The 21,330-nt window shown below is 43.5% G+C and overlaps 3 protein-coding genes across 4 annotated transcripts; all 3 read right to left on the reverse strand.

Annotated features, from left to right (window-relative positions):
• Window positions 1-477: 477 nt before the first annotated feature.
• LOC125551349 (serine carboxypeptidase 1) lies at window positions 478-3,460 on the reverse strand. Of its 2 annotated transcripts, XM_048714554.2 has the most exons (8): window positions 3,007-3,460; window positions 2,748-2,855; window positions 2,379-2,653; window positions 2,048-2,296; window positions 1,826-1,944; window positions 1,163-1,258; window positions 954-1,059; window positions 478-803 (listed from the first exon to the last, which is right to left on the reverse strand). In XM_048714554.2, exons 1-8 carry the CDS (start codon window positions 3,443-3,445, stop codon window positions 663-665), a joined length of 1,533 nt encoding a protein of 510 aa, XP_048570511.1. In that variant the 5' UTR covers window positions 3,446-3,460; the 3' UTR covers window positions 478-662. The 2 variants fall into 2 exon arrangements, 1 of the variants encoding a protein (XP_048570511.1); XR_007302450.2 differs by lacking the exon at window positions 478-803 and having other exon boundaries at window positions 978-1,059; window positions 1,163-1,436; window positions 3,007-3,400.
• Window positions 3,461-9,459: 5,999 nt separating this feature from the next.
• On the reverse strand, window positions 9,460-11,291 carry LOC125553775 (uncharacterized). Its single transcript, XM_048717482.2, has 5 exons — window positions 10,859-11,291; window positions 10,702-10,778; window positions 10,545-10,581; window positions 10,365-10,461; window positions 9,460-10,161 (listed from the first exon to the last, which is right to left on the reverse strand). Exons 1-5 carry the CDS (start codon window positions 11,070-11,072, stop codon window positions 9,561-9,563), a joined length of 1,026 nt encoding a protein of 341 aa, XP_048573439.2. The 5' UTR covers window positions 11,073-11,291; the 3' UTR covers window positions 9,460-9,560.
• Window positions 11,292-14,194: 2,903 nt separating this feature from the next.
• LOC125551350 (ubiquitin-activating enzyme E1 2) lies at window positions 14,195-19,874 on the reverse strand. Its single transcript, XM_048714556.2, has 7 exons — window positions 19,776-19,874; window positions 19,356-19,686; window positions 18,569-18,786; window positions 16,624-17,418; window positions 15,672-16,540; window positions 15,075-15,510; window positions 14,195-14,904 (listed from the first exon to the last, which is right to left on the reverse strand). The coding sequence occupies exons 2-7, from the start codon at window positions 19,570-19,572 to the stop codon at window positions 14,308-14,310; spliced, it is 3,132 nt and encodes a 1,043-aa protein (XP_048570513.1). The 5' UTR covers window positions 19,573-19,686; window positions 19,776-19,874; the 3' UTR covers window positions 14,195-14,307.
• Between the last annotated feature and the right edge of the window lie 1,456 nt (window positions 19,875-21,330).

A 21,330-nucleotide genomic window follows, 5' to 3' on the forward strand; every position in this document is an offset into this window, starting at 1 on the left:
TCTCCAATTAAAAACATTTCCATTACTGGAGCCCTGTCTAGATATTCCTGTGGTAGTGCTCCTTCGCCTCCATTCTCCCCAACTGTGCTAACCAGGGTGCCGAAGACCTCCCCACTCAGCCCAGCTTCCCCTCTGGAGCTGGCCGGCTCTCCAACCCATTCGCCGATGAAGAAGACCAGGACTTCCTCGACGTTGGTGGTGCCGCTGGAAATGCAAGCCATGTGAACGGAGAGCTGCCTGGCTACTAGAAGATGTCTTTCCGCCTAGCACTGGGTTTCATATGCTTTAATTTGGGTGATAGGCTTTGAATGTTCTAGTTGTCTGCTACTTTTAGCTACTTTAGCCTTTCTAGACGTTCTTTCTGTAGCTTCCGAATCCTCAAACCTTTGTTTGGAATTTGTGGTTTCACATATACCGGAATGGCTTTTTGAGCCTTCCGGATGATCTAAAAATTATAATGTAAAACGAGATTGGAAGGAAGTGAATGGTCAAGCATCATTGATTTCACTGATACAAAGGATATATATGCATGCCTGCGGGAATGCATCCAAAGGATGACATTTACATGTTAAGAGAGAGAGAAGGGATGCGACTTCTTGGGGTCGGACTTCGCTATCGACGTTTTACAATAGATATGTGCTAATTTATCCCTAACAATTAGATCATTGTGGCGGAAGCTTTCCTTCTAGGAAGGATGAGAATAGCGCTAGGGCCCTGCGGGGCTGATAAAAAGGGACCATGTGCCCCGCTCCTTTGACTGTTGCAAACACCAGGCCCTTGTACCCAACCACATAGCCAGCAACCTGCCATTTCAGGAAGGAACCAGTAAACAATTTTTAGCTTCATTCGCAGGTGCACATAGCCATGTAGCTATAGGAATTAGGAAATAATAATGTAATCTGAAGTTCTCTACTGTTCAGCGTTAGTCAGGTGATCAGCCGTGGATTCTTTACCTCATTGTTGACGCGCCATGGGCGCCAAGATGTTTCTGTGGGCAGGTCAAGAATGTCCAGTGCGTATTGGGTCGAGGTCACAGAACATACTGCATCCATATCACCACTGGTACACAAGGGTGCAGTTGATTAGGGATTAATAAGACATTAACAATTGATTGCTTCGGTACTTGAGAAACAGAATCCGGGGGCTATATATATAGGAGTACCTGTACAGCCATACCCTTGTGCCACTTGAAATGAGTTTCCTGATCGATGGCAGCACGGTCTCGGGTGAATCTTTCCAGTTATCGAATACAAGTTGACTGCTTGAGTGAGACATTGAAATCGATTAGAAACATATTCTAAGTCTAATACAAGTTGATTGCTTTCCGGTTATCGAATTTTCCTTGATATTCCTTTAGTACGAGGTTGCTTGATACCGAAGACTGAGAAAATTCCCAGCAGTAAAAAAGGTTTATGCATAATCTCAGATTGATGCACCTGCACAAGCAAAAGTATAGTCTGTATAGGCTGAAGAATCTTATGGAGATATGCCATTATGCCCTCTTTATTGTTCACTTTTTAATACCTACCATGGTCTGTGGTTCACAGAGTCTTAATCTTTGATGGCTAGCTTATATAGATTATAGGTACCTTTTTGGCAGTAAAGCAAATCAGAAGTGAGTGATGGGAGGCTTACAAGTACTTCTCTAGTGATGAAGTTCTTAGGGTCAGTCATATAAATAATTTGTGATTTGTACTTAAATGTATAGATTACCTTTTCAGATAGCCCTAAGAAAACAAAAGAATGGAATTATTTCTGGGAAATAATTGTGCCCAAAATTGGCTGCAAAATTTTGAAACCTACTTGGGTATTCCAATCTTTATACCTGCAATCCGTCCATGGGTAGTTCAACCCTGTGGTGTTTGCGTGTAGGGCTCTTTGGACCTCAGGACGATTTAGATAAGATGAAACATAGTGATTTGTGCAGGGATCACCGAACACCACCTTACATTACATTGGTCAGCCACAAATTCAGTATCCCAAGAGGCATATATGTAACAAATGAAATTTGACAAGTATGTGGATTAATGTGTTTAATTGTGTATACCGGGTCACTTGATCTGAGAGGACTGGAGGCATCACGGCATATTGGTGCATAGATGTTGTAGTCATCAACATTACCCTTCTCCTTTATGGCCAAGTTCATGGCATTATCACAATCTTTAGTATATGTCCCGTTGAAGCCACAGTTGGCCTGTACAGTTCTGTAGGTTTTTCCAGAAATCATAGCATGCATCCAGAAGTAGTCAAATGTCGCTCTTAGAGTCAAATTGTATTGCAAGTCTGCGTTGCCGATCTGACCAAATTTGAGAGTGGCATCATTGATTAGAATCTTACTGGCATTAGAAGCTTCAAAACAGTTATTGTTAAGCACTTACAGCAACACCTTTAAGCTTGACATTAGTCGCACCTCTGGCTCTGTTGTTAGAAATAATCAAATTAGCTAGCTCTGGTACATAGTGGCCAGCATAACTCTCGCCGGTTATGAAGAAATCACGGTCTCGGTACTCGGGAAATCTCTCCAGCCAATTGACAAGGAAGGTGTACGCATCATCTGTACTTCTTTTGTCACCAGTGTTGTGATAGTCTGATGTCGCGTTGGAGTATGAGTACCCAACACCGGCTGGGATCTCAACAAACAGCATATTTGCTACTGCATTTGTGGATGAAGGCTGATAAATTCATCTGGGTATAAATGTGACCTCTTTGTTAACAATTAACTGTGGGCAGGGCTGGAGTGAATTTACCTGTGTTCCAAGCATGTTTTTTCTTGTACAGTGTCTTGTTATCACTATGGACAGAGAAGGGTCCAAGTTCTAGCATGGCTCCAGCTCCAAAGGATGAACAACCAGGGCCTGCAAACCTCATTAGCAATAGTTCTCAAAGAAGGTTTGTAACATCATTCAATCTCAAGTGCACATCTGCATCGTTGCTGGTCTCACTCACATAGTTTTATGGTTAAATTATACTGCAAGTTTATGGATAAGCAGAGCACATATAACATACCTCCATTCATCCATAGGACTAGTGGTTTGTTGGAAGGATCTTGAGGAGCCTCAGCAAAATAGTAGAACAAAGCCCTTCCAGCATTTGCATCCACAGTGACATACCCTGCATATTGTGTGAATTCCGCTTCCTCCATCTGGCCTGGCATTGCTATAATCTTATCCCTCTTTCGCTGATAATCTTGTGAGCCACCATGGACTGAAGAACTAGAAGGGCTCTTGCTCGCAGATGCATGCTGTTTTGCTGGAACATATTTCCTGGATATTTCTAATTGATCAAACTCAATAGGGTGTTTGGGCTTGTTGCCAGTAGCTGTGTTTGCCACACAGAGGCAGAACAAGGACCAAAATACTACTAGTAGGCCTCTTTTCATCTTGATAGGAAGCGTGTGCATGTGTGTTTGGGGTCCTGTGCTGTGTTGCCATTGGCCAATCTTCATTTATAGCGGGACATTCTGTTTGCAGTATAGTTGTGGGAGTCCTCCAAGGAAACCATAATCTTGTTGATTCTTTGACCTTTCCCCCCTCCAAGTTGGCCCTCAAAGGCGCTTAATATTCTGTCTTTATCATGGCATCTATGTTTGTGTTGTCATTTGTCAATGGTGTTCTTGTTCAATTAAACTGATGGTTCCTTTTCGTCGACTGTGATATAACAAAATCAGCATGATTCCCGGAGGACATATTCCCAGCTCAGGCCAGATTGGGGGTGTTTCATCTATCACAATATGTATTAAGTGCATTGTCCACATCATGGTGGCAATGTCACCCTCTTTTTTTTTATCAACAATAGCACGAGTATGTCTGACCTTCACTGAAGGAGATCTCTCATACACCGTCATAAGCTTCTTGTACACTCAACTGTATCCTCAAGATTCCCGGGAAACCTTTACCTTTAGTTTACTTTTCTGATGTGTTGTGTATTCCGGCCCAACTAAAATTGAGTTTAAAAAGAAGGCTGTTTCATTGCATAATTGCCCCATAAAGCTGGAATACATAAATTTCTCATGTCATCCAATTCTGGCTTAGTGCAACTGGTCATCATCATACATACATTGTATTGCATATCATATTTATGTGTGACAAGGCTTCCCGGTCACTTTTCTTGGTGCGGATTACGGGTCCGCTGGCTTGGATCCCGTTTGCTCTGCGTTTGATTTGCCAACGATGATGATGGCGAACAACGTTGGGTTGCGGCATGGCTTGGTAGTCAGCTTTCTTGCTTGTCCGTCGGTTCCCTACTTCTATGTGCTCTGTTTCGCCTTGTTACCATTAACTCAGAACTTCCCTGTCATGAGGTCGACCAAGTGGTGACGATGACACATGAAGGGTGGTCCAGTTTCAGCGGATCTGGTCAGCGCAGGCCTTGCACATTTCTCCTGTGAGGCTCATCCTCAAAATCAGAGTTGTCTTCTCGCTGGCGTGTTGGTTGGCTGCTGTGGCTTTTTGATTTGTGGAGCTTTTGTGGTTAGCTATTCTTTTGTGGTCACCTATGGTGAAGTCGGAGTTGCCGAACAGTGCGCGTTGAGTTTGTGCAAGTGTGGCCATGTCTGTCGGTGGTGTCCTGGGTAGACGGTTGTAATCTGCTTTGTGCTTGGTTTTTATTTAATTAACTGGGCAACTCTCTTCGACATAATTAGTAGATTGACAGAATCTGGAGAGTAAGAGTGACTCGAGCACTGTAGACATGGACTGGCACCTTATGAATTATGTTACCATGTACTAGAATGTTGATTCCTTCTCATGCATGTTTCTTAAGAACTGCTGTTTGCAGTTTGATATGACTTATGGATACACCATGGAATTGTTTGCGCATATTCCATTTTGTTCTTTAGGTATGACTTTCAAGCAAGTTACCCTTTCGGTCTGGAACTTTTCTGTGATAAAGTAGATGCTAAACTTAAGCAGTGAGTATAGCACAATACTTTCACCAACGGTTACTGATAACATTGGCTGTTCACAACAGCCCTGTCTGGCCTGAGATATTTCTTTTGGGGAAATACACTCTTTTAGGTAATATAAGAAAAAGTCTGCTTGGTCATGGTTACTTTCTCTTTCCAAATATTTTTTCAGTTTTGTCCGTTTGTCGTCTTTGAATTGGGGCATCATACTACCATTTTGTTAGTGTGCTTCATCTCTTTTTCCCTTCTTTTTGTTTTGTTTTTCTAGTAGGTCGTTATGCACTCAGGGATGCCACTTTGGGGCTAGAGTTGAAAGACGAGTTCTTGGGCAGGAAGCATAAACTTTGGCAGAGAATCCCACCTTTTACTAGTGTACATATATGAAGAATTTCCCCAAAGACAACTCATACTGACAAAGAAGTTAGTGAGAGCAAGGAAGATGTGCATGCCACAAGGACTACAAAGGGAGCAAAGAATATTTCTTTCTGCTGGTGCTCTGGTTCCTTGCAAAATCAAAATTTTTTTAGCATTTTGAATAAAGAACAACTCTTATGCTCAAGTCAAGTTTTACTTGGTACAGAAAGCGTTCACGATCATGAACGGTGGTCATGCAAAAAGGATTATCCAATTCTCAGTGGGGCATTTCAGCATCCGTGTATGTTTGTTTGACTTCTGCGGGATGATTTAAATTGTGCAGGAACATTCCTAGCTTGTTGCGCAAAATAAGGCGCCTTCTAGTGTTGGATGGGCTGGGCGATTGGGATGGCGATGTGCAGAGAACGTCAGATAATTGTCTTGTCGTCAATTGAAAGGCACAACAGCTAAGGAGGTCCTTCGAACACAACGAAGTATGTAAATCTAGTCAGCAAATGTTCGGCATGGTGGTTTAGGGAGATAATTGCACGTTCTACAAAGAGAGCTTACTTTTCAACTTGTTTTTATGAGATAACCTTGCATTTCATCCAACTGAATATTCTGCAATTACCGAAAAAGGCTTTCGCCTCGCTTTATAAATAAAGCAACCACGAAGCACAAAGTATCAAGGTAACAACAGAACACACCACACATCAACACAACGCCACCGCAGACAAGGTCCAACACTCACACACACAAACACAAATAGACCCAAGTTCCTCTGTGGGCACAGCACAACAAGCCCAACATAGATGCACGACGAAACACCCCTAGACGGCGGTGGCGGAGGCGTGAAGACGACGATCTAATCTGGTTCCGGTGGTGGCGGGGGAAGCGGTGGCGCCAACCGGAGAGCCATTGCAATTACAAATGGTGAATTGTTGTATGTTCCTGTTATTCCTCTGTTTAGGCCTTCTTTAGTTTGGAGGAATCTTGTAGGATTTTTAGAGGATAGGATTTTTATAGGAAAAATTCCTATGAAGCCCTTTGGTTTGTAGGAATGGATTCCTATTCCTATATAGGATAGGAATCAATCCTTCACATTTTAAAGAAAAAAACATTAGCCTAGACTCAATGGAAAAAATCCTATCCTATGAATCAAGTGACATCTCTTTCCCTATAGGAAGTGAGATGCATGCCACCTTATTTCCTATAATTTTCCTATTCCTATGATATTCCTATGAAGTACCACTCTTTTGAGAGCAGTGATTCGGTGCGCAGGCTCATCTGCACCTGCGATAAAGAAAAAAAACTCAAAACAAATATTCAAAATATTCAAAATATTTTTTGCATGGTAGATAATTTGGTGCGTGAGGTGTGTCCTAAATTTCACATCATTTGGACATCTGAGTAGCTTTCGACAAAAAAGACAAATTTTGGGTCTGTAAAAAAGTTTACTTGTTCATGTATTGTTAACGCACTCTTTTGCATTAATGCGGAACTTAAAAAGATCTCAGCATCCTAATCAGACGCACATTTTGTACAAAAGTAGCAAAATTTGGAATAAGCAGATTTGCTTTAGTTTAAATATATTGGTAGGAATAGGCGACTACAGTCTGCAAAGTCATGTTTGGACCTTTCTAAAACTGCAACATGTTTGAGTCTACAATTTCATGTGTTTCCGGACCAAGCTGAGGGGGCTTTGCTGTTGGGTATGAAGATTAACTAATCCAAGAGCGAGGTTGTAACCCTGGCGGTGCAACACACTGATGTCGTTTGGGTCATGATTTTGCTCAATTGTTGGCTCATCAACTCCCCTATCACATACCCGGCCTCCCAGCCTCCGACAAATATCTCATCAGCTTTGACTGGGACCCAACTGTATGTAAGTTATCAAGTGTGGCAAAGGCAAGATTATGTCTTCTGAGCGAGACTTACACTTGCCAATGCTTATGTATAAGCTAATCCCTCTTTCTCCATGGGGCTATTTCTGTTGGGAGATGAGACCCATCGTCAGCTTGCCAAAGTTCTTGTGCACTTATTTTGGGAAGCGAGACGCCTCCAAACAGAAGTATCTCATGGTCAAATGGCAGACTTATGTAAACCTAAATGCAAGGGCGGCTTGAGGATTACAAATTCGAGGAAGATGAACCTATCATTGCTTAAGAAACGGATATGGAAGACTTTGAAAAACGAAGATAGTCTATGGGCTCAGATCCTCAAGGCGAAGTACTTCCCCAACTCAATTGTCTGTGCAGCGAAAAAGAGTGGTTCTCAATTATGGAAAGGAATCCACAAATGACCTATACATTTTCCTTGTGAGTGCTAAGTTTGAAGTGGGTAACGGCGCCAACACCAAATTTTGGTTATCCAAGTGGGCGCTTAACCTTCGCTTGTTTTCCAAATACCAAGATCTCTTTTCTCGTTGGCTCAGATCCCGACATCATGGTTCAAAATGTGTTTCTAAATGGCAACCCCAACATTACTTTCAAATGAAATCTTGCCTCCATAGTGAGATCATCGTGGGAGACGCTTCTTTGGGATTTGGGGCCCTGTCAATTGTCTAACAACAGGGATGTCATTACTTGGAATCTTGAAGCTTTGGGTAACTTCTCAGTCAAATCGACTTATGTGAAACTATTTCCCAGGTCTTGGATCTGCTTTGCTAAAGCATTGTGGGCTACTACTGTTCCTCTCAACATTTGGGTCTTCCTCTAGCAGGATGCCAGAGATCGTCTCCCCACCGTTATCAACCTTCAAAAGCGCCACACCCTTGGGAACGACATGTGTGCCCTGCGTGAAGATCTTGAAGACGGCAACCACATCTTCCATTGTGCTCCAGCTAGATTCTTACGGAGTTGCGTTTGAGAGTGCTTCAGTTAACGACATTCTATTGTTACTAGCTAGTAGTCACGGGAAACATCGTAGCCTAGCCTACCGTGCTTTTGTGGCTTTAATCCGAGCCTTGTGGACTTGCCGTAACAAAACTGTGATGAGAGGCAAAATTCCAAGCCAACCTGTTGACTATATCTTCAAATAGTCTCTGTTTGTTTAGCAGTGCAGCCCGTTGGGCAAAAAGAAGGATATTGCGTAAGCTAGGACAGTCTTGTCCAAGATCAAGGGCTTCCACGTGATCAGTAGAAACAACGCCGCCTGACTTGTGCTCCTCTAGATTTCTATTTGATGCTTACTTGTTTTGAGCTGTCATGTTTACCTTTGGTTGTTCTGTAATATGAACTTTATTTGTATGACGTTGGCGTTATTTGTTTTATTAGTTTAAAGTCGGGTACATATTGTGCCTTTTATCTAAAATGATGTTTGAGTGGACGAAAAAAAATTTGCGGAACTAAATGCAAAGGAACCTACAGAAAAGTTCCTAAAAATCCAATATTGTGAATACAATGACCTCCGATAGGAAAAATTCCAAGGATTCGGGCACTTCAAAACCCTTTGAAATCCCTTTTGAGTTAGAGGATCCCTTAGTTTAGAAGAGTAGGGTCATCATCAAGATGAAATACCAATGACAATATAATGGCAGATATACATGGACTCTCTCTCTCTCTCTCTCTCTCTCTCTCTCTCTCTCTCTCTCTCTCTCTCTCTCTCTCTCTCTCTCTCTCTCGTCCCTTGTGTCGCCTCCTCCAGGGCGACCGGGGGCGCAAAACCTTACCCCATCTACCGCCAACCCCTCCGCCCTCCCCTCTCCCCTTGTCATCCCCACACAGGTGGCCATCAAGAAAGCCGTGCGCTGCCGGTGAAGGGGGTGGCAGGGATCTAGTGTCCCGCGACCGTGGCTGTCTAGAGGCGCAGTGCACGACGTCTGCTCCTCTCGGTGGCACTCTGGTTGAATCGTGAGGATGGCAGACTCGATGAGGTCAGGGCAAGCAACCCTGATCAAGACCACCATTATCATCAAGTTTGAAGGTGGTGTGTCTTTATTGCCTAGAGGGTGGAAGAAGGATCGATGTTTTATCTTATAAGGCATTGTTGAATAATATACTCCCTCCGATCCAAATTCATTGATGCAACCTCTATATAAGGCTGAGTCAATTAATTAGAATTAGAGGGAGTAACAAAAATGATTGTGTGCATCACTCGATGCAGAGGCGGGGGGTTCAACCTTCTTTTCAAAGAAAAAAAGGAATATATAATGACTGAGGCCGAGGGCGTTCCCCTGTTTTTGGAAAAAAGGACACATATAATAAATACTAAATAAGTTTTATATGTTATACATAGGTTTCTTGCTCTACATATGTATACATGGATATGGATAAGTATTAAGTACTACACTGCAACAGATCGATCATATGGTGAGATCAAGAGTGCTTGCCCTGATTGCATATTGCACTTTCCCTATCTTATCCACATTGACATCTAGACCTAGTGCATGATCACTAGCACTACTCCCCTTTCGATCAAGAGTAATAGGACTAGGAGAGAGTAGGGATAGAGACAGTCTAGTAGCAGTGCTCTTCAATTCTTCATTGACATCAACCTGATCGTCATCATCTTCTTCTGCTTGTTTCCCCCATCTCGTGCAGCCTCTCTTGCTCTTCATCTCTAGCCGCTGTCCACCACCGATATCGAGCGAGAGATCCAGGTTTATATCACGACCATGGATCTGATCATCGTTGTCCTCCGTCGTAGCAGCTTGCAGCGGCCGTCTTTCATAGTGGTAGCGATTCATGGCGTGATAATCATTTCTCGATGAAGAGGATTCTTGGACTATCAAAGCTGGGTTATAGCCAGATACATGTTGAGCACGTGCTCTAAGGAGAGCCTCGTCATGATGAGCTGCTGCTGATGATGAATAGTATGGTTTTGATCCAAGTAAACGGTGGCCATGGAGCCAGTATGGTTCATGCCAGCTCCCCCTCGATGGAGGACATGGTCTAGTGCCAAACCTAGTTCGCCATCCAAGGAGATTAATTAGTCAGTACTCAGAACTAACAAATTAGGATTATTGAATAACTTTGCTAGTCGTTTTATCTCATAATGCAGAGGACGAGGAAAATAAATTTATCCCCAATTATCCAAAATATATAGTCGATCGCTTAACAAAAAACTTGAATGTGTAGAGGGCAATTTAGTAGATCCAATGAACTACCTAGAGAGCATTGTACCGGCACCACTGACACGATGATGGAAGGGGAGATAAGCATAGTTATAGACTTGTCCTCCCTGTTGCAAGTGACCTATGATGACTGCACATAAGAGTCGACCAGATCAGGGCAAAATATACTGAATCCAAAGGAGGGCTGTGAAATTCATGAGTTCGTGGACATACCCTGGCCGGAATCGTCAATCTTCTTGCTTCTGTACATCTGAAGGCCCATCGTCAATTAATTGCAGAATTAGCATTGCGCATGCAAAGGGGAATCAGTGAAATATGAACGCACAGCAAAAGACGACGATGCAAAAATAAGAAGTAAAGTGATGCGTACCTGGAGATGGCTCTTGACATGGCCTATGCTAAGCCCTCTAACGTTCATCAACTGAAGGACCAGCTTAGGAGTTGCAACTGCACAAAGATGAACATCAAGTTAACATGTCGATGGATGCATATATAGCTAGGATTGTGGAAAATGAGAGTAGGCTTACGATCTTGGCCGCCGAGCCTTTCCACGGCGCGGACGAAGCAGTGGTGGAGCTCTGGCGTCCAGCGGAGGCGGGGATTCTTGGAACGAACATAGGGGCGCACTGACGACGACGAGTCGCCGGCCCTGGTCATGTCCTGGCCGCCTTCCTCCTCCACCGTGCTGTCATCGTTGCTTGCGGCTGAGCTCCCTTCATTGCCCATGTTGCTTGTCCCCATCGTTTAGCCGATGGTGATCTCGCTAGCTACTTGATGATCGAGGCGCTTGAGACCTGATTTGAGGCTGTTGTTGTTGTGTTGCATCGATCTCATCTCATTATCATTTAATCAACTCTGGTGGAAGATATAGATCAGGCCAAATTAAAGGAGGTCGCCATTGAATTCTATCTATCTGCATGTGAAGCTAGCTGGCGCGTGGGAGACAACAGAAGTGAGCTCATGCATACTCCTACATTATATGTGGACTTTGGAAGGAAGCATACTAATGCATGGGAGATCCAAATTAAAAGTGAGGTGGTGAAAGATTGAGTTAAGTGTAACCTTTACACTTTACAGTACATGTACTAGTCCTGTATACCTAAGGAGAGAAGGACAGTTAAGTGCTGGAAGCAAGCTCGTTTTTTTACTGTTGAAATTAATTAAAGTTAGTCCAAAGTCGCCCGTTCTGACTAGCTATCACTTTGGTGTGTGTGGCTTTCACTTTCTCTAGTTGGTTTGGAAAAGAGAGATCTAAGGCCAGCACTGAACACTAACTAAAAAGTCCAGCTAGGTCCTTGCACACGCAATGAATCTTAAGTACACGCGTGCATGAGATTGCATGAGTTTTCACGTAATACACTAGTGTGCAATCGGTGGGTCCTAGAAGAAGCGCGGTACATCACAAGCGCACGTTTCATTATGTTTGTGCAAAAGCAGATCAGTGCCGACCTTTTAAAAAAATAGTCCTTGAATACTCAACATCCATATTGGCATCCCTCACTGCCTGGTGGGCCCACTACTAAACTTTTGTTCTTTTGTACAGTAGACATCACAGGGTAGACATCATTATAGGTCAATCGTTTGCTTAGTAGTAACAGTAATCATGATTTCTTCTTGTAAGACACATTAACTAAATTTCTGGTTGAATGTTATATGTTAGCACTTTAACTTTTTGGTACATTGTGCAATTAAAGGTTACCTGAGTTTCAAGAAAAAGTTGTGCTTCTTTTTTTTAAGAAGAATTTATTCTTCTCTTTTGACTCCTATTCTTCTGTCCTGGCTAAAAGAATTAACATCTGCCATGAAATACTACTATTTGGTCGTGCAAATAAATGTTCCTTGACTGTGGTGAGTTTTTGGTTCTCTCTCTTTGCATAGCTATAGATACTTCTGTATGCAATTTGAACAGAGTCACCTTGCGGCACTTCTGTATTTTTTTTTACTGGTCGTTCTACGTTCAGTTGTGTATTCATTGTACTGGCGTTTGTTTTCCTTGATGTTAATCAAATCTAAGATGCTTTTTGGGTGTTTTATTAAACAAAAGATCAGATTGATCTTTTTTTAACATGAGACAGGTCCAATGCTTTATTTACTAGACGATGGTGCTAGTTGAAAGCTCATATAAGGACCTGAAGAAGAAAAATACAACTAAGTACATGACTTTTGCAAATACCCCAACCAAGAAATAAGATTGCAATTGGGCCCAAAAGCAGATCTACAAAGATGGAATCACATCATCGCCGAGGATGAACCACTTGGGAAGGTGTAACCTCCATAGCATCCATCCAACAGCAGATTTGTCGGAAGAAGACATCAAGGACTCTTTATCAGACTTGAACTGCCTTGCTTTGGTAACTAGACCGGAGGATGAAGAAGGTCATGATACGTCTCAAACATATCTATAATTTTTAATTGTTTCATGCTATTATAATATTACATTTGTATACTTTTTATAGCATTTTATATTATTATTTTTGACTAACCTATTAATCTAGTACCTAGTGCTAATTGTTGTTTTCTGCATGTTTTTGGCTTTGTAGAAAATTAATATTTAATATGATTTTTTCCGGGACACGAAGGTTTAAAAAAGCACCGGAGGATGAGGAGACCCATAAGGCCTCCACACGGGCATGGGGCCTGACACGGGCACCGGAGGATGAGCATCGCCTTTCGTCCATTCTTCCATCTATAAATTTCATATTTCGCGAAACCCTTTGCAAGATTTTTCTTTGTTTTTTCTGCCGCCACGAGTTTCTGTTCCGAGGAGATCCATTCTGGAGGTTTGTTCCGGCACTTTGCCGGAGGGAGAATCCGCCACAGAAGGTGATGGTGTCCTGGACTAAGGGGTACTCACCACGTCGTCACCCAACCATGTCGTCCTCGCGCTCGCGGCCATGCGCGATAGGCGCCACTGGTACTCGTGCTCATGGCCATGCAAAGCTGGCACCGCTGCTCCTCGTGCTCGCGCCCTTGCACCTCAGGTGGTGCTCCCGTCACGAGGATTGATCAGCACTGGAGCACCGGCTACCGGAGCAGCAGCTGTGGTGATTCTCCCGTGTGCCCGTGGTGGTGCCCTTGTCACCGGTGCAGCGATGTGCTATATAAACGGTTTTTAACCCCTTTTCACGACAGAGTTTTAAACCATCGCCTTGGTTGTGTGTGGGTCTTTCCTACATGATCTAGAAACCGTCGGCGATAGAGAGTAGGAATGCATACGTTCTGCAAAACTAAGCATATGCTATGCCTGCATCTATCCAAAACCTGAGTCATCACACAACTGTTTGTTTGTGATATATCAAATGTCCTAAATGCTCCATCCTTGCTACTTGTGTGGGTTGACATTATCATCACATGCGTTATTCTGTGATGCAACGCTTACTATGTGCATCTCATCACAAACAATTCACGATTGTAAAGCGTATACTATAAAGAGACTATCACACACATTTACTTATCATGCACCATATGCAATTGGATGTAAGAGTGCATACATTTGTCCCTATAAAACTGTATGTGAAGTTTCACACGTTGCTCTATCCATAAACGTTTGTGATATATAAAATGTCCCAAACAAATTATCCGTAGTACCCGTGTCGGACAAAGGTCTACCGTACGCATTCTTCTGTCGATGCGGAATTCTAGCGGCAACAACTTAGGTTAAACATCAGCTTGGGAGGTCATCTACAGCGTTCTTCCAACAAGCAAACTTGTGTAATTGCGGATGCACTTCTTCGCGAGCTAAACGCGAAAACAGACAGGCCATTCAAGTTCAACGGTGTCATGCATCAATTATCACGGTGAGGTATCAAGCTCGACACCACATTTTCCAAAGGATCTGAACTGAGCTCTAACAAGTCGGTGCATACGAAAATCAGTAATATTGCTTTAAACCCCAGCTCAGTTTACAGTATAACTATATAAAGTAACTCACTGGAAAGATGGGACACGAGATGATGTCAATTCAGAGGGAATCCTTTCAACGGAAGTAGACAGATACGAGTGGGATGTCAACGTCATTGTCATCATCATCCTCGCAGGCCACCACAACATCCAGATGGCGCCGATACGATGGCACCTCCATCTTGGCCACCTCCCTGGCAACGTCGACCACCTTCCTGTCCAACCGCTCCTTGTGCCTGGGGAACATGGAGTTGTACAGCAGCGACGTGCCGCACGATATGCTGTATGCGTTCAACCCCTTCTCCTTGAGCCACTCCAGGAGCTCCCGTAACGTGATGTTGCCTGTTACGGTCCACCGGTCCCAGACCGTCCAGGACAAGTCCTTGTGCTTGATGGTCTTGGGTGGGACCGGCTCGGCAATGGAGAAGAGGGGGATTGCCAGGTTTGCAAACGTGTTGCGGTAGTCTTCAACCTTGTGCCTGCCGGCAAGGACTTTGTAAAGCTCTAGACAGACAAGGCCAGTGGCCATTGCGGTTGCTGTGGCAATGGCAGGGATAATCCTGCCGGCTATGAATTTAGCCTTCAGTTTGTCCACTTCAGGAATGCTGTAATTCCTCGCCCTCATGTTGGCAAAACCAGCTATCACGTCCATATGGAAATTGGTGTCATCATCCTGCACATACAGAAAAGCATATCAGTAATTCTCAAACTTGTATGCAAAATTGCAAATCTGGATTACATTTCTGTTCATTCTAGAGGGTAGATATTTAGCATAAGTTCCATCGTATACAAGTGCAGGCAAACACTACTTCCGAGGAAGAATTAGAGACGAATAACACTGACCTTCTCAAACTGTATTGGGTTCATGTGGAACCCCGGTGGCAGTGTTTTGGAGATTTGTTCTAGCTTCGTGATAAGCTCCTCAATGACACCAGCATCATCAACAGATGCAGACGATATACTAGTTGCCTTCTCATCTGTAACTATCTTAACCCCCTGTTTTGGTTGGAATTCAGGAACAATCACCTTGTCAACAGCTTCAGCAGCCACTTTGTTTGGAGTTTTGGCCCAGTCAGGTATGGGTATTCCAAATGTCTCTGCCCTTAGTATCGAAGCAGCTAAAATAAAGTTAAGCTGACTTGGATCCGTCGACGAGAATTCAAGAGGTCGTGGAAACCGCTTTGGTGCAGACCAGAATGGAGCACCAGAGCTAGTCATCGAGTCTTCTGGGAAAGTATACGTCAGCTGCTTCACACGGTTGGAGAAATAATCCTCAAACCTAAGTTACACCATCAATAAAAAATAGTGTAGTGAGTAACATGAAACCTATGAAGCATAGTCAAAAGCAAATACTTTTGTCTGCAATAGTTTTGTACAGTTCAACCATATTAAAACGAAGCAGGTATACAAAGAGTATGGACAAACAGGGTTAAAACTTACTTAAGACGGGCCCAGGTAATACAATCTTGGAATGTCTCACACTTGTCTCCATGAAGGCATTCAATAACACGTTCAAGCTGATCCCTAGCTTGTGCATCACCAGCAGTTCGTGCTGCAGCTACATATGCGCTAGGATTTGACAGGAAACCATTTACTTCAGTGGGAGTCTTCTCAAGTAAACCCTCAAATTCAGACCTAGCCCAGGTCAGGCAGTGATCAATATTATGAGGAAATGAATGTACAGTGCACATAGGTGCCTGCTTTTCAGGTGGATCTCTGGACGCCCCATAGTTCTCTGTCAAGTGAGGTATGACCATTTGTGTATTGCATTTAGCACCAAGAGTTCCAGATTCTAGAAGTGGCTTCTGGAAATATACACATCGGGAGTCTATGTACATTCTTGCAGTCACATTGTCAAGGGCATTGACAACAGCATCAAGGTTTTCCCAAAAGGCATCATTAAAGACATTTTCGGTCTCAGGGCTTGCCCTGTTCTGAAGGGCCTCGACATGAAGCTTAGGGTTAATTGCCATGGCAGCCGTAGCAGCAACAGTCGACTTGGGCTGCCCAATGTTCCAGTCACGGAAAAGGAACTGGCGACTGAGATTGCTCTTTTCAATAACATCATCATCTGTCACAGTCAGCTTTCCATTCTGGCTGCAAGAAATGCCCATCAGTGCCAGGTTCTTCAGAAATTCACACCCGAGCGCCCCAGAGCCGACCATAAAGATTTTTGCCTGCTCCAGTTTGTTTTGAAGCTTAGATCCAAACACACTGATCTGTGCATCATATCTTGTGTTCTCTGGCTTCAAATCACCAGGCTCCAAAGGCTCAACAGGGAGAGACTCGACAGAATCGAAATAGAAGAACTGTGAAATCAAGACGACTAACATTACATATCTCTGAAACAAATTGGAATGGATATTGAATAAAAGAGACGGCAAATTCTAACCTGATAAAGCGGATGAAATTTCCCCGAGCATGCTTTCACAACCTCCTGACCTACAATACCACCAAACATTGCAGCCATAGGATTCAGAACAGCCCTGGAACCACTTGCGAAATGTTGCAGGAGCTTTTTGTCAATTTCTTCGAGTTTCCCATCACCCAGAGATTCATTAATGCTAATAGCTAAATCTATCAGCCTTTGCACGTCATCAGTAGAACCAGCGACAGGGAATCGTCTCAATTCATTCCGGAACTTATCCAAAGCTTGGAAAGCCAAATGCAAGAGAGGGGGGCGGTCAAACTTAGAGAAATCACTCATAAGAAATTCTCCTGGTTCTTTCATGGCCTCTTTCAAGGGTTTAAATTTAAGAACCTTTGGTGGCTTGACCTGTGTGACAATCCCACCTCTGACGTATGTGCCAAATGAGGAAGTGTCTTCTTCCAGAAAGAAAGAGTAAGGCCTGGCGTTCTTAACCTTTCTTGGCTTTCCATCATTCAGCTCAGTCATTCCATGAACTTCAGAGAATACAACTAAGTCACCATCCTGGAACTCCAGTCGCTCATCATCGACACAGGAGACTAGCGCTGGGTTGTCATTACTGATCGATGCCACAATTCCTGTATGTGGTTCCTCTCCATCGACATCCAAAACAGTAAACTCAGGACCAAAATCACAAAAGACACTGCCAAAAAGACCACGGACTTCAGACTTAATGAAAGCAATGGGTGGCTGATGGTTGTGGCAGTAATCATCAAACTCAACTGCCTTTTCTAAGGTGATATCAGTAAAGACTACAGCCTGTAAGATCATACGGAAATGATTATTCCGAGAAGAAATAATAAATAGAATTGTAATAAACAAGAATACATAATTTGTATAATACTCCTCAAAAGCTAAAACCATGTAAACTTGTATGCAAAGCAAAAACCACACTGTCAAAAGCAAGAAAATGGGAACAAAACTCATTGCGGGCCATGCTAGCATCAAATATATGTCCACAAAATCAAAGCAAACAGATAACATGTCTACAGAAATGCTAAAAAAATATAGTTGTGTACTTGTTCATCTTTTGGGGGTTTTTTCTCTCTCTTGCTTTTTGGTCTACATATTTTTCTGTTGGGTTTCATATCTAGCTACACTACCAAAACTTGCTGGGACAAAAGGCTGCTGCTGTTTACATTTCTGCTGGGGTTCCATATGCTGCTGCTGCTGCTCGTCTTCTCACCAGTTTGCGCGGTTTTGATTGATATATGGCTGTGGTGAAGATATTACTAAGAAAAGTTGATTGCATTTCTATGTCACATGCAACATTGTATAGGTTGTAATCATGGTGGGTTTCAGGACAAGGGCGTACAGCCTTTGCTGTCTGGGTTGCTATGGCAGAAAATGCAGCTAGGGCAGCACCTTAGGGTTGGAGTCTGATCTCCCTTTTGATATGTGGACTGCATTATAACAGTAGTACCTCTTTTTATAGAGGTCGTATAGGTTAGGAAAAGGTTGAACAAAGTCATCTGGAGAAAGCAAAAGACTAACCAACTAGGAAACAGATCAACTCTAATCAAAAGAATCTGGAGACATAACAGTATAACAAAGCTGCCTAGGAGCCTAATCCACCTGCCCTAGTGGCGCCTTGAAACGACGCACATAGGGAGGCTCTACATGGAATTATACGATACACGTTGGCAAATACAAAACACAGACGAAGCGTGCCATTTCAGACCAAAACCACACAACTAAAGTAGCAAGGAAGAAGACACAGAAACCCAAGGGTATATGAATGTGAATTACTTTTAAGCTATTCCAAGTTCCAACTCACATGGACACTCTGTTGTTACAACTCACATGGACAGAAAGTACATGCAGAATACCGACATAAACTTAAATGGAAAGCGCACAGGAGTAGGAAAAAACAGCAAGGAGATCACACATCAATTTTCTGCTCACATACCTGGAACTTAGAAAGGTGCTCCTTGGTCAAATCACCAGTTAGAGTGGAGATGACAACTGCATTGTTAAGATCTTGTAGCTTCAGAACACAAGCTTGAGCACGGTTTTGCCCAACATCCTTCTCTGAGAGGAAAAAGTTGCTTGACAAGTCCCATAGCTCCACATTACCATCATCATGCAAAGTTACAGACTTGACACCCGCAAGCACAAGGTTCTTTGCTGCAACACATGGATATTATAAGTAAATTATTTGTAAGACAAACAATTTTAACATCTAATGACTTAGATACTGGAAAGCCAATTCAAATTTCAGAACGAGAACTTAAACAGTAACAAGACTAGTGCAGAAACACAGCGAGACAAAAAAAAATCGGTTGATGGTTTGCAGACAATACAGAAACACAGCGAGACAAAAAAAATCTGTTGATGGTTTGCAGACAATCATAAGGCAGAATAAGATGAGCACATCTAGGACCAGGAGTGTTCTAGGACTCAAATAATAAAATCAGTCCCTCCAGATGAGGCATATCACTTGGTTTGATGGGTCAAACTACGAACGCAACCAGTAGAGGCAGAGCTGAGATAAGAACGCTGTACAGGACATCCTGGCGCATCCCATATCAGCTCACAATAGCAACCGAGGATTAACACTATTAGTACTCTACTTAAAAACATAATAATATATCCAATCGAGATAGAAGTGACAACTCATAGTGCTGCCCACGGTATAAGTTGAGAATTGAAATTGTGGAAAGAAATTAAAGAAGGGGGGACTGAGCAGTTGTTACCGATTTCGGCGCCGAGGCCCTGGAGCCCGGAGACGAGGACGTTGGAGGCGAAGAGACGCTTCATGGTCTCGCGGCCGTACACGGCGAGCTGGCGGCTGTGGAGGTCCTCGTCGATCTCCGTGGGCCTGGCCATGGCGTCGTCGGCGGCAGCGGGGCGGGTTTTCTTCTGCAAGTTATCGACCTCGCTGGCGACGACCTCCCGCTTCCGAGGAAGCATATAGTGCGCGACGCCGCCGATGAGCCCAGCCGCCGCCGCGAAAAGCAGGCAGTAGTAGTAGGCGGCCGGCGGGAGCTGCCGCGACAGATCCAGCGTGCGAGGAGGGGCCTGCAACTGGCCGCGGGCAGCTCGTCGTGAGGCGGGGAGAGCGAGGGGGAGGAGGATCGGAGAGAGGGGGGATTGGGCGGAAGCACGGAGCTCACCAAGGATTCGTGGAGTGCAAGGAGAGCCTCTAGGGTTATACGAGGAAGATGAGAGAATTAGGAGGTCGACTCAACTATACAAACGTTGGCGATGTTCGCCTATCTGGGGGTGGGGGTGGCTTGACAGGTGGGGCACGGGGCTTGTGGGCCCGCTTGGCAGTGGAACTGGAAGTGTACGTGTGCTGGACTGCTGCTTTCCTTCTAGGCAGAGAGAGAATCTGGTTCTTGCTTTATTTATTTATTTTAGGAAATCGTTTGTTACAAACTTCCATGTCATCCGAATTGATCTCAACGTTCCTACAATCAATAGTTCGTGCAAGATTTATACCGAATCTCAAAGCCAAGGTCTCTTATGTGAGAGAGTCATAACAAATCTCAACTTTTTCATTTGTTGCAGTTATGAACTTTCCATTTGTGGTCTCGGCTGATAGCCCCCCCCCCCCCCCCCCACACACACACACACCTCCCCTTCCCTTTGAGCAAATAACAAATCCAGCATCAACATATAACTTCATGTAGCCAGACTGCGGTTTTATCCATGCAGAGGATCGAGCTTTAGCCTTTGGCACGCAAGCAATGCTAGAAGTTCGCCACGCACCGCAAGGCTAATCTATGAAGAACTTTGGATGTCTTCTCCATGATAAACTTTTATGTGATCAAACCATAGATACCGTGTCGTGGTAGCCACTTATTCTCTCAATTTTGGCATGCCTAGGATTTGAACTTCATTGTCCGCCATGCGCAACAAATGCTCCAGTATGGCTTCGCCAGCTAAGTCAATTGAACATGCTCTTTTGATAACATCATACAAACCTAGATGTCGTCAAACATTCACCAACCATGAACATTCAAAAAGAAAATGTCTAATATTGTCTAGACCAAAATTACAATCAGAACAGTGCGCTTTAACCTTTATGTGTTACCTGCTGAAATAGCTCGACAAGGTATATTACTGTGTAATGCCCTCTAAATAAATATTATGATTTTTGTTGGGCATAAATCCCAAACTGAATTCTCGTTCATTAGGAGCTAGTGATCTTGTTGGGGCTTGAATCTTATGTCCAAATTGGCTATACCATTCCAAATCCCAGGCTGAGTGAACCGGGAAAAATACCGATCTTTGTAGGAGTCCAAGCAGTAAAATCCATCATTTCATGTAAAGGGAGAGGAATGGCTAGTACCCTTTGACCATTAACTTGACAAAAAGTTTGATTTATCAATTGTGTGTCCCAATCTCCTGTCGAGGGATCAATAAAATCACATACACGAGAGAGAATATTATTTCCTTTAGTTGTTAACGCTTTTTCGAAGGCGATTGGGGACACAAGTCCTACCAAATTTAACCATCTCACTAACGCTGATCCTCCATATATGACCATGCATCAGCGTGTCTACCCTTGCCACAATGCTCTGTGAGATGTCTGATGCTTTCTTCTTATTTAATGTAGCACTCATAAGGTCCCTTTCCGAGAAACATTTAGCCTTTAGAGTAGTTTCACATAATGAGTCTGGATTGTCAATGAGGCGCCCACTACTGAAATCAGGATCTTTACCG

Source organism: Triticum urartu, chromosome 4A (genome assembly GCF_056163025.1).
Source record: "Triticum urartu cultivar PI428250 chromosome 4A, HENAU_Tu73, whole genome shotgun sequence".
Classification (NCBI taxonomy): domain Eukaryota; kingdom Viridiplantae; phylum Streptophyta; class Magnoliopsida; order Poales; family Poaceae; genus Triticum; species Triticum urartu.

Excerpts from the sequence above, each read along its gene's own strand:
- LOC125551350 (XM_048714556.2), bottom strand. The coding sequence starts at position 19,572 with ATGCTTCCTCGGAAGCGGGAGGTCGTCGCCAGCGAGGTCGATAACTTG. Across the intron at positions 17,419-18,568 it reads AGCACCTTTCTAAGTTCCAG|GCTGTAGTCTTTACTGATAT; the intron begins GTATGTGAGCAG and ends ATGATCTTACAG. Across the intron at positions 16,541-16,623 it reads AATTTCATCCGCTTTATCAG|TTCTTCTATTTCGATTCTGT; the intron begins GTTAGAATTTGC and ends TTGATTTCACAG.
- LOC125553775 (XM_048717482.2), bottom strand. The coding sequence starts at position 11,072 with ATGGGGACAAGCAACATGGGCAATGAAGGGAGCTCAGCCGCAAGCAAC. Across the intron at positions 10,779-10,858 it reads AAGGCTCGGCGGCCAAGATC|TTGCAACTCCTAAGCTGGTC; the intron begins GTAAGCCTACTC and ends ATCTTTGTGCAG. Across the intron at positions 10,162-10,364 it reads GCCGGTACAATGCTCTCTAG|GTTTGGCACTAGACCATGTC; the intron begins GTAGTTCATTGG and ends ATGGCGAACTAG.
- LOC125551349 (XM_048714554.2), bottom strand. The coding sequence starts at position 3,445 with ATGAAGATTGGCCAATGGCAACACAGCACAGGACCCCAAACACACATG. Across the intron at positions 1,259-1,825 it reads TACCCATGGACGGATTGCAG|TCAACTTGTATTCGATAACT; the intron begins GTATAAAGATTG and ends TCACTCAAGCAG. Across the intron at positions 804-953 it reads CATGGCGCGTCAACAATGAG|GTTGCTGGCTATGTGGTTGG; the intron begins GTAAAGAATCCA and ends CTGAAATGGCAG.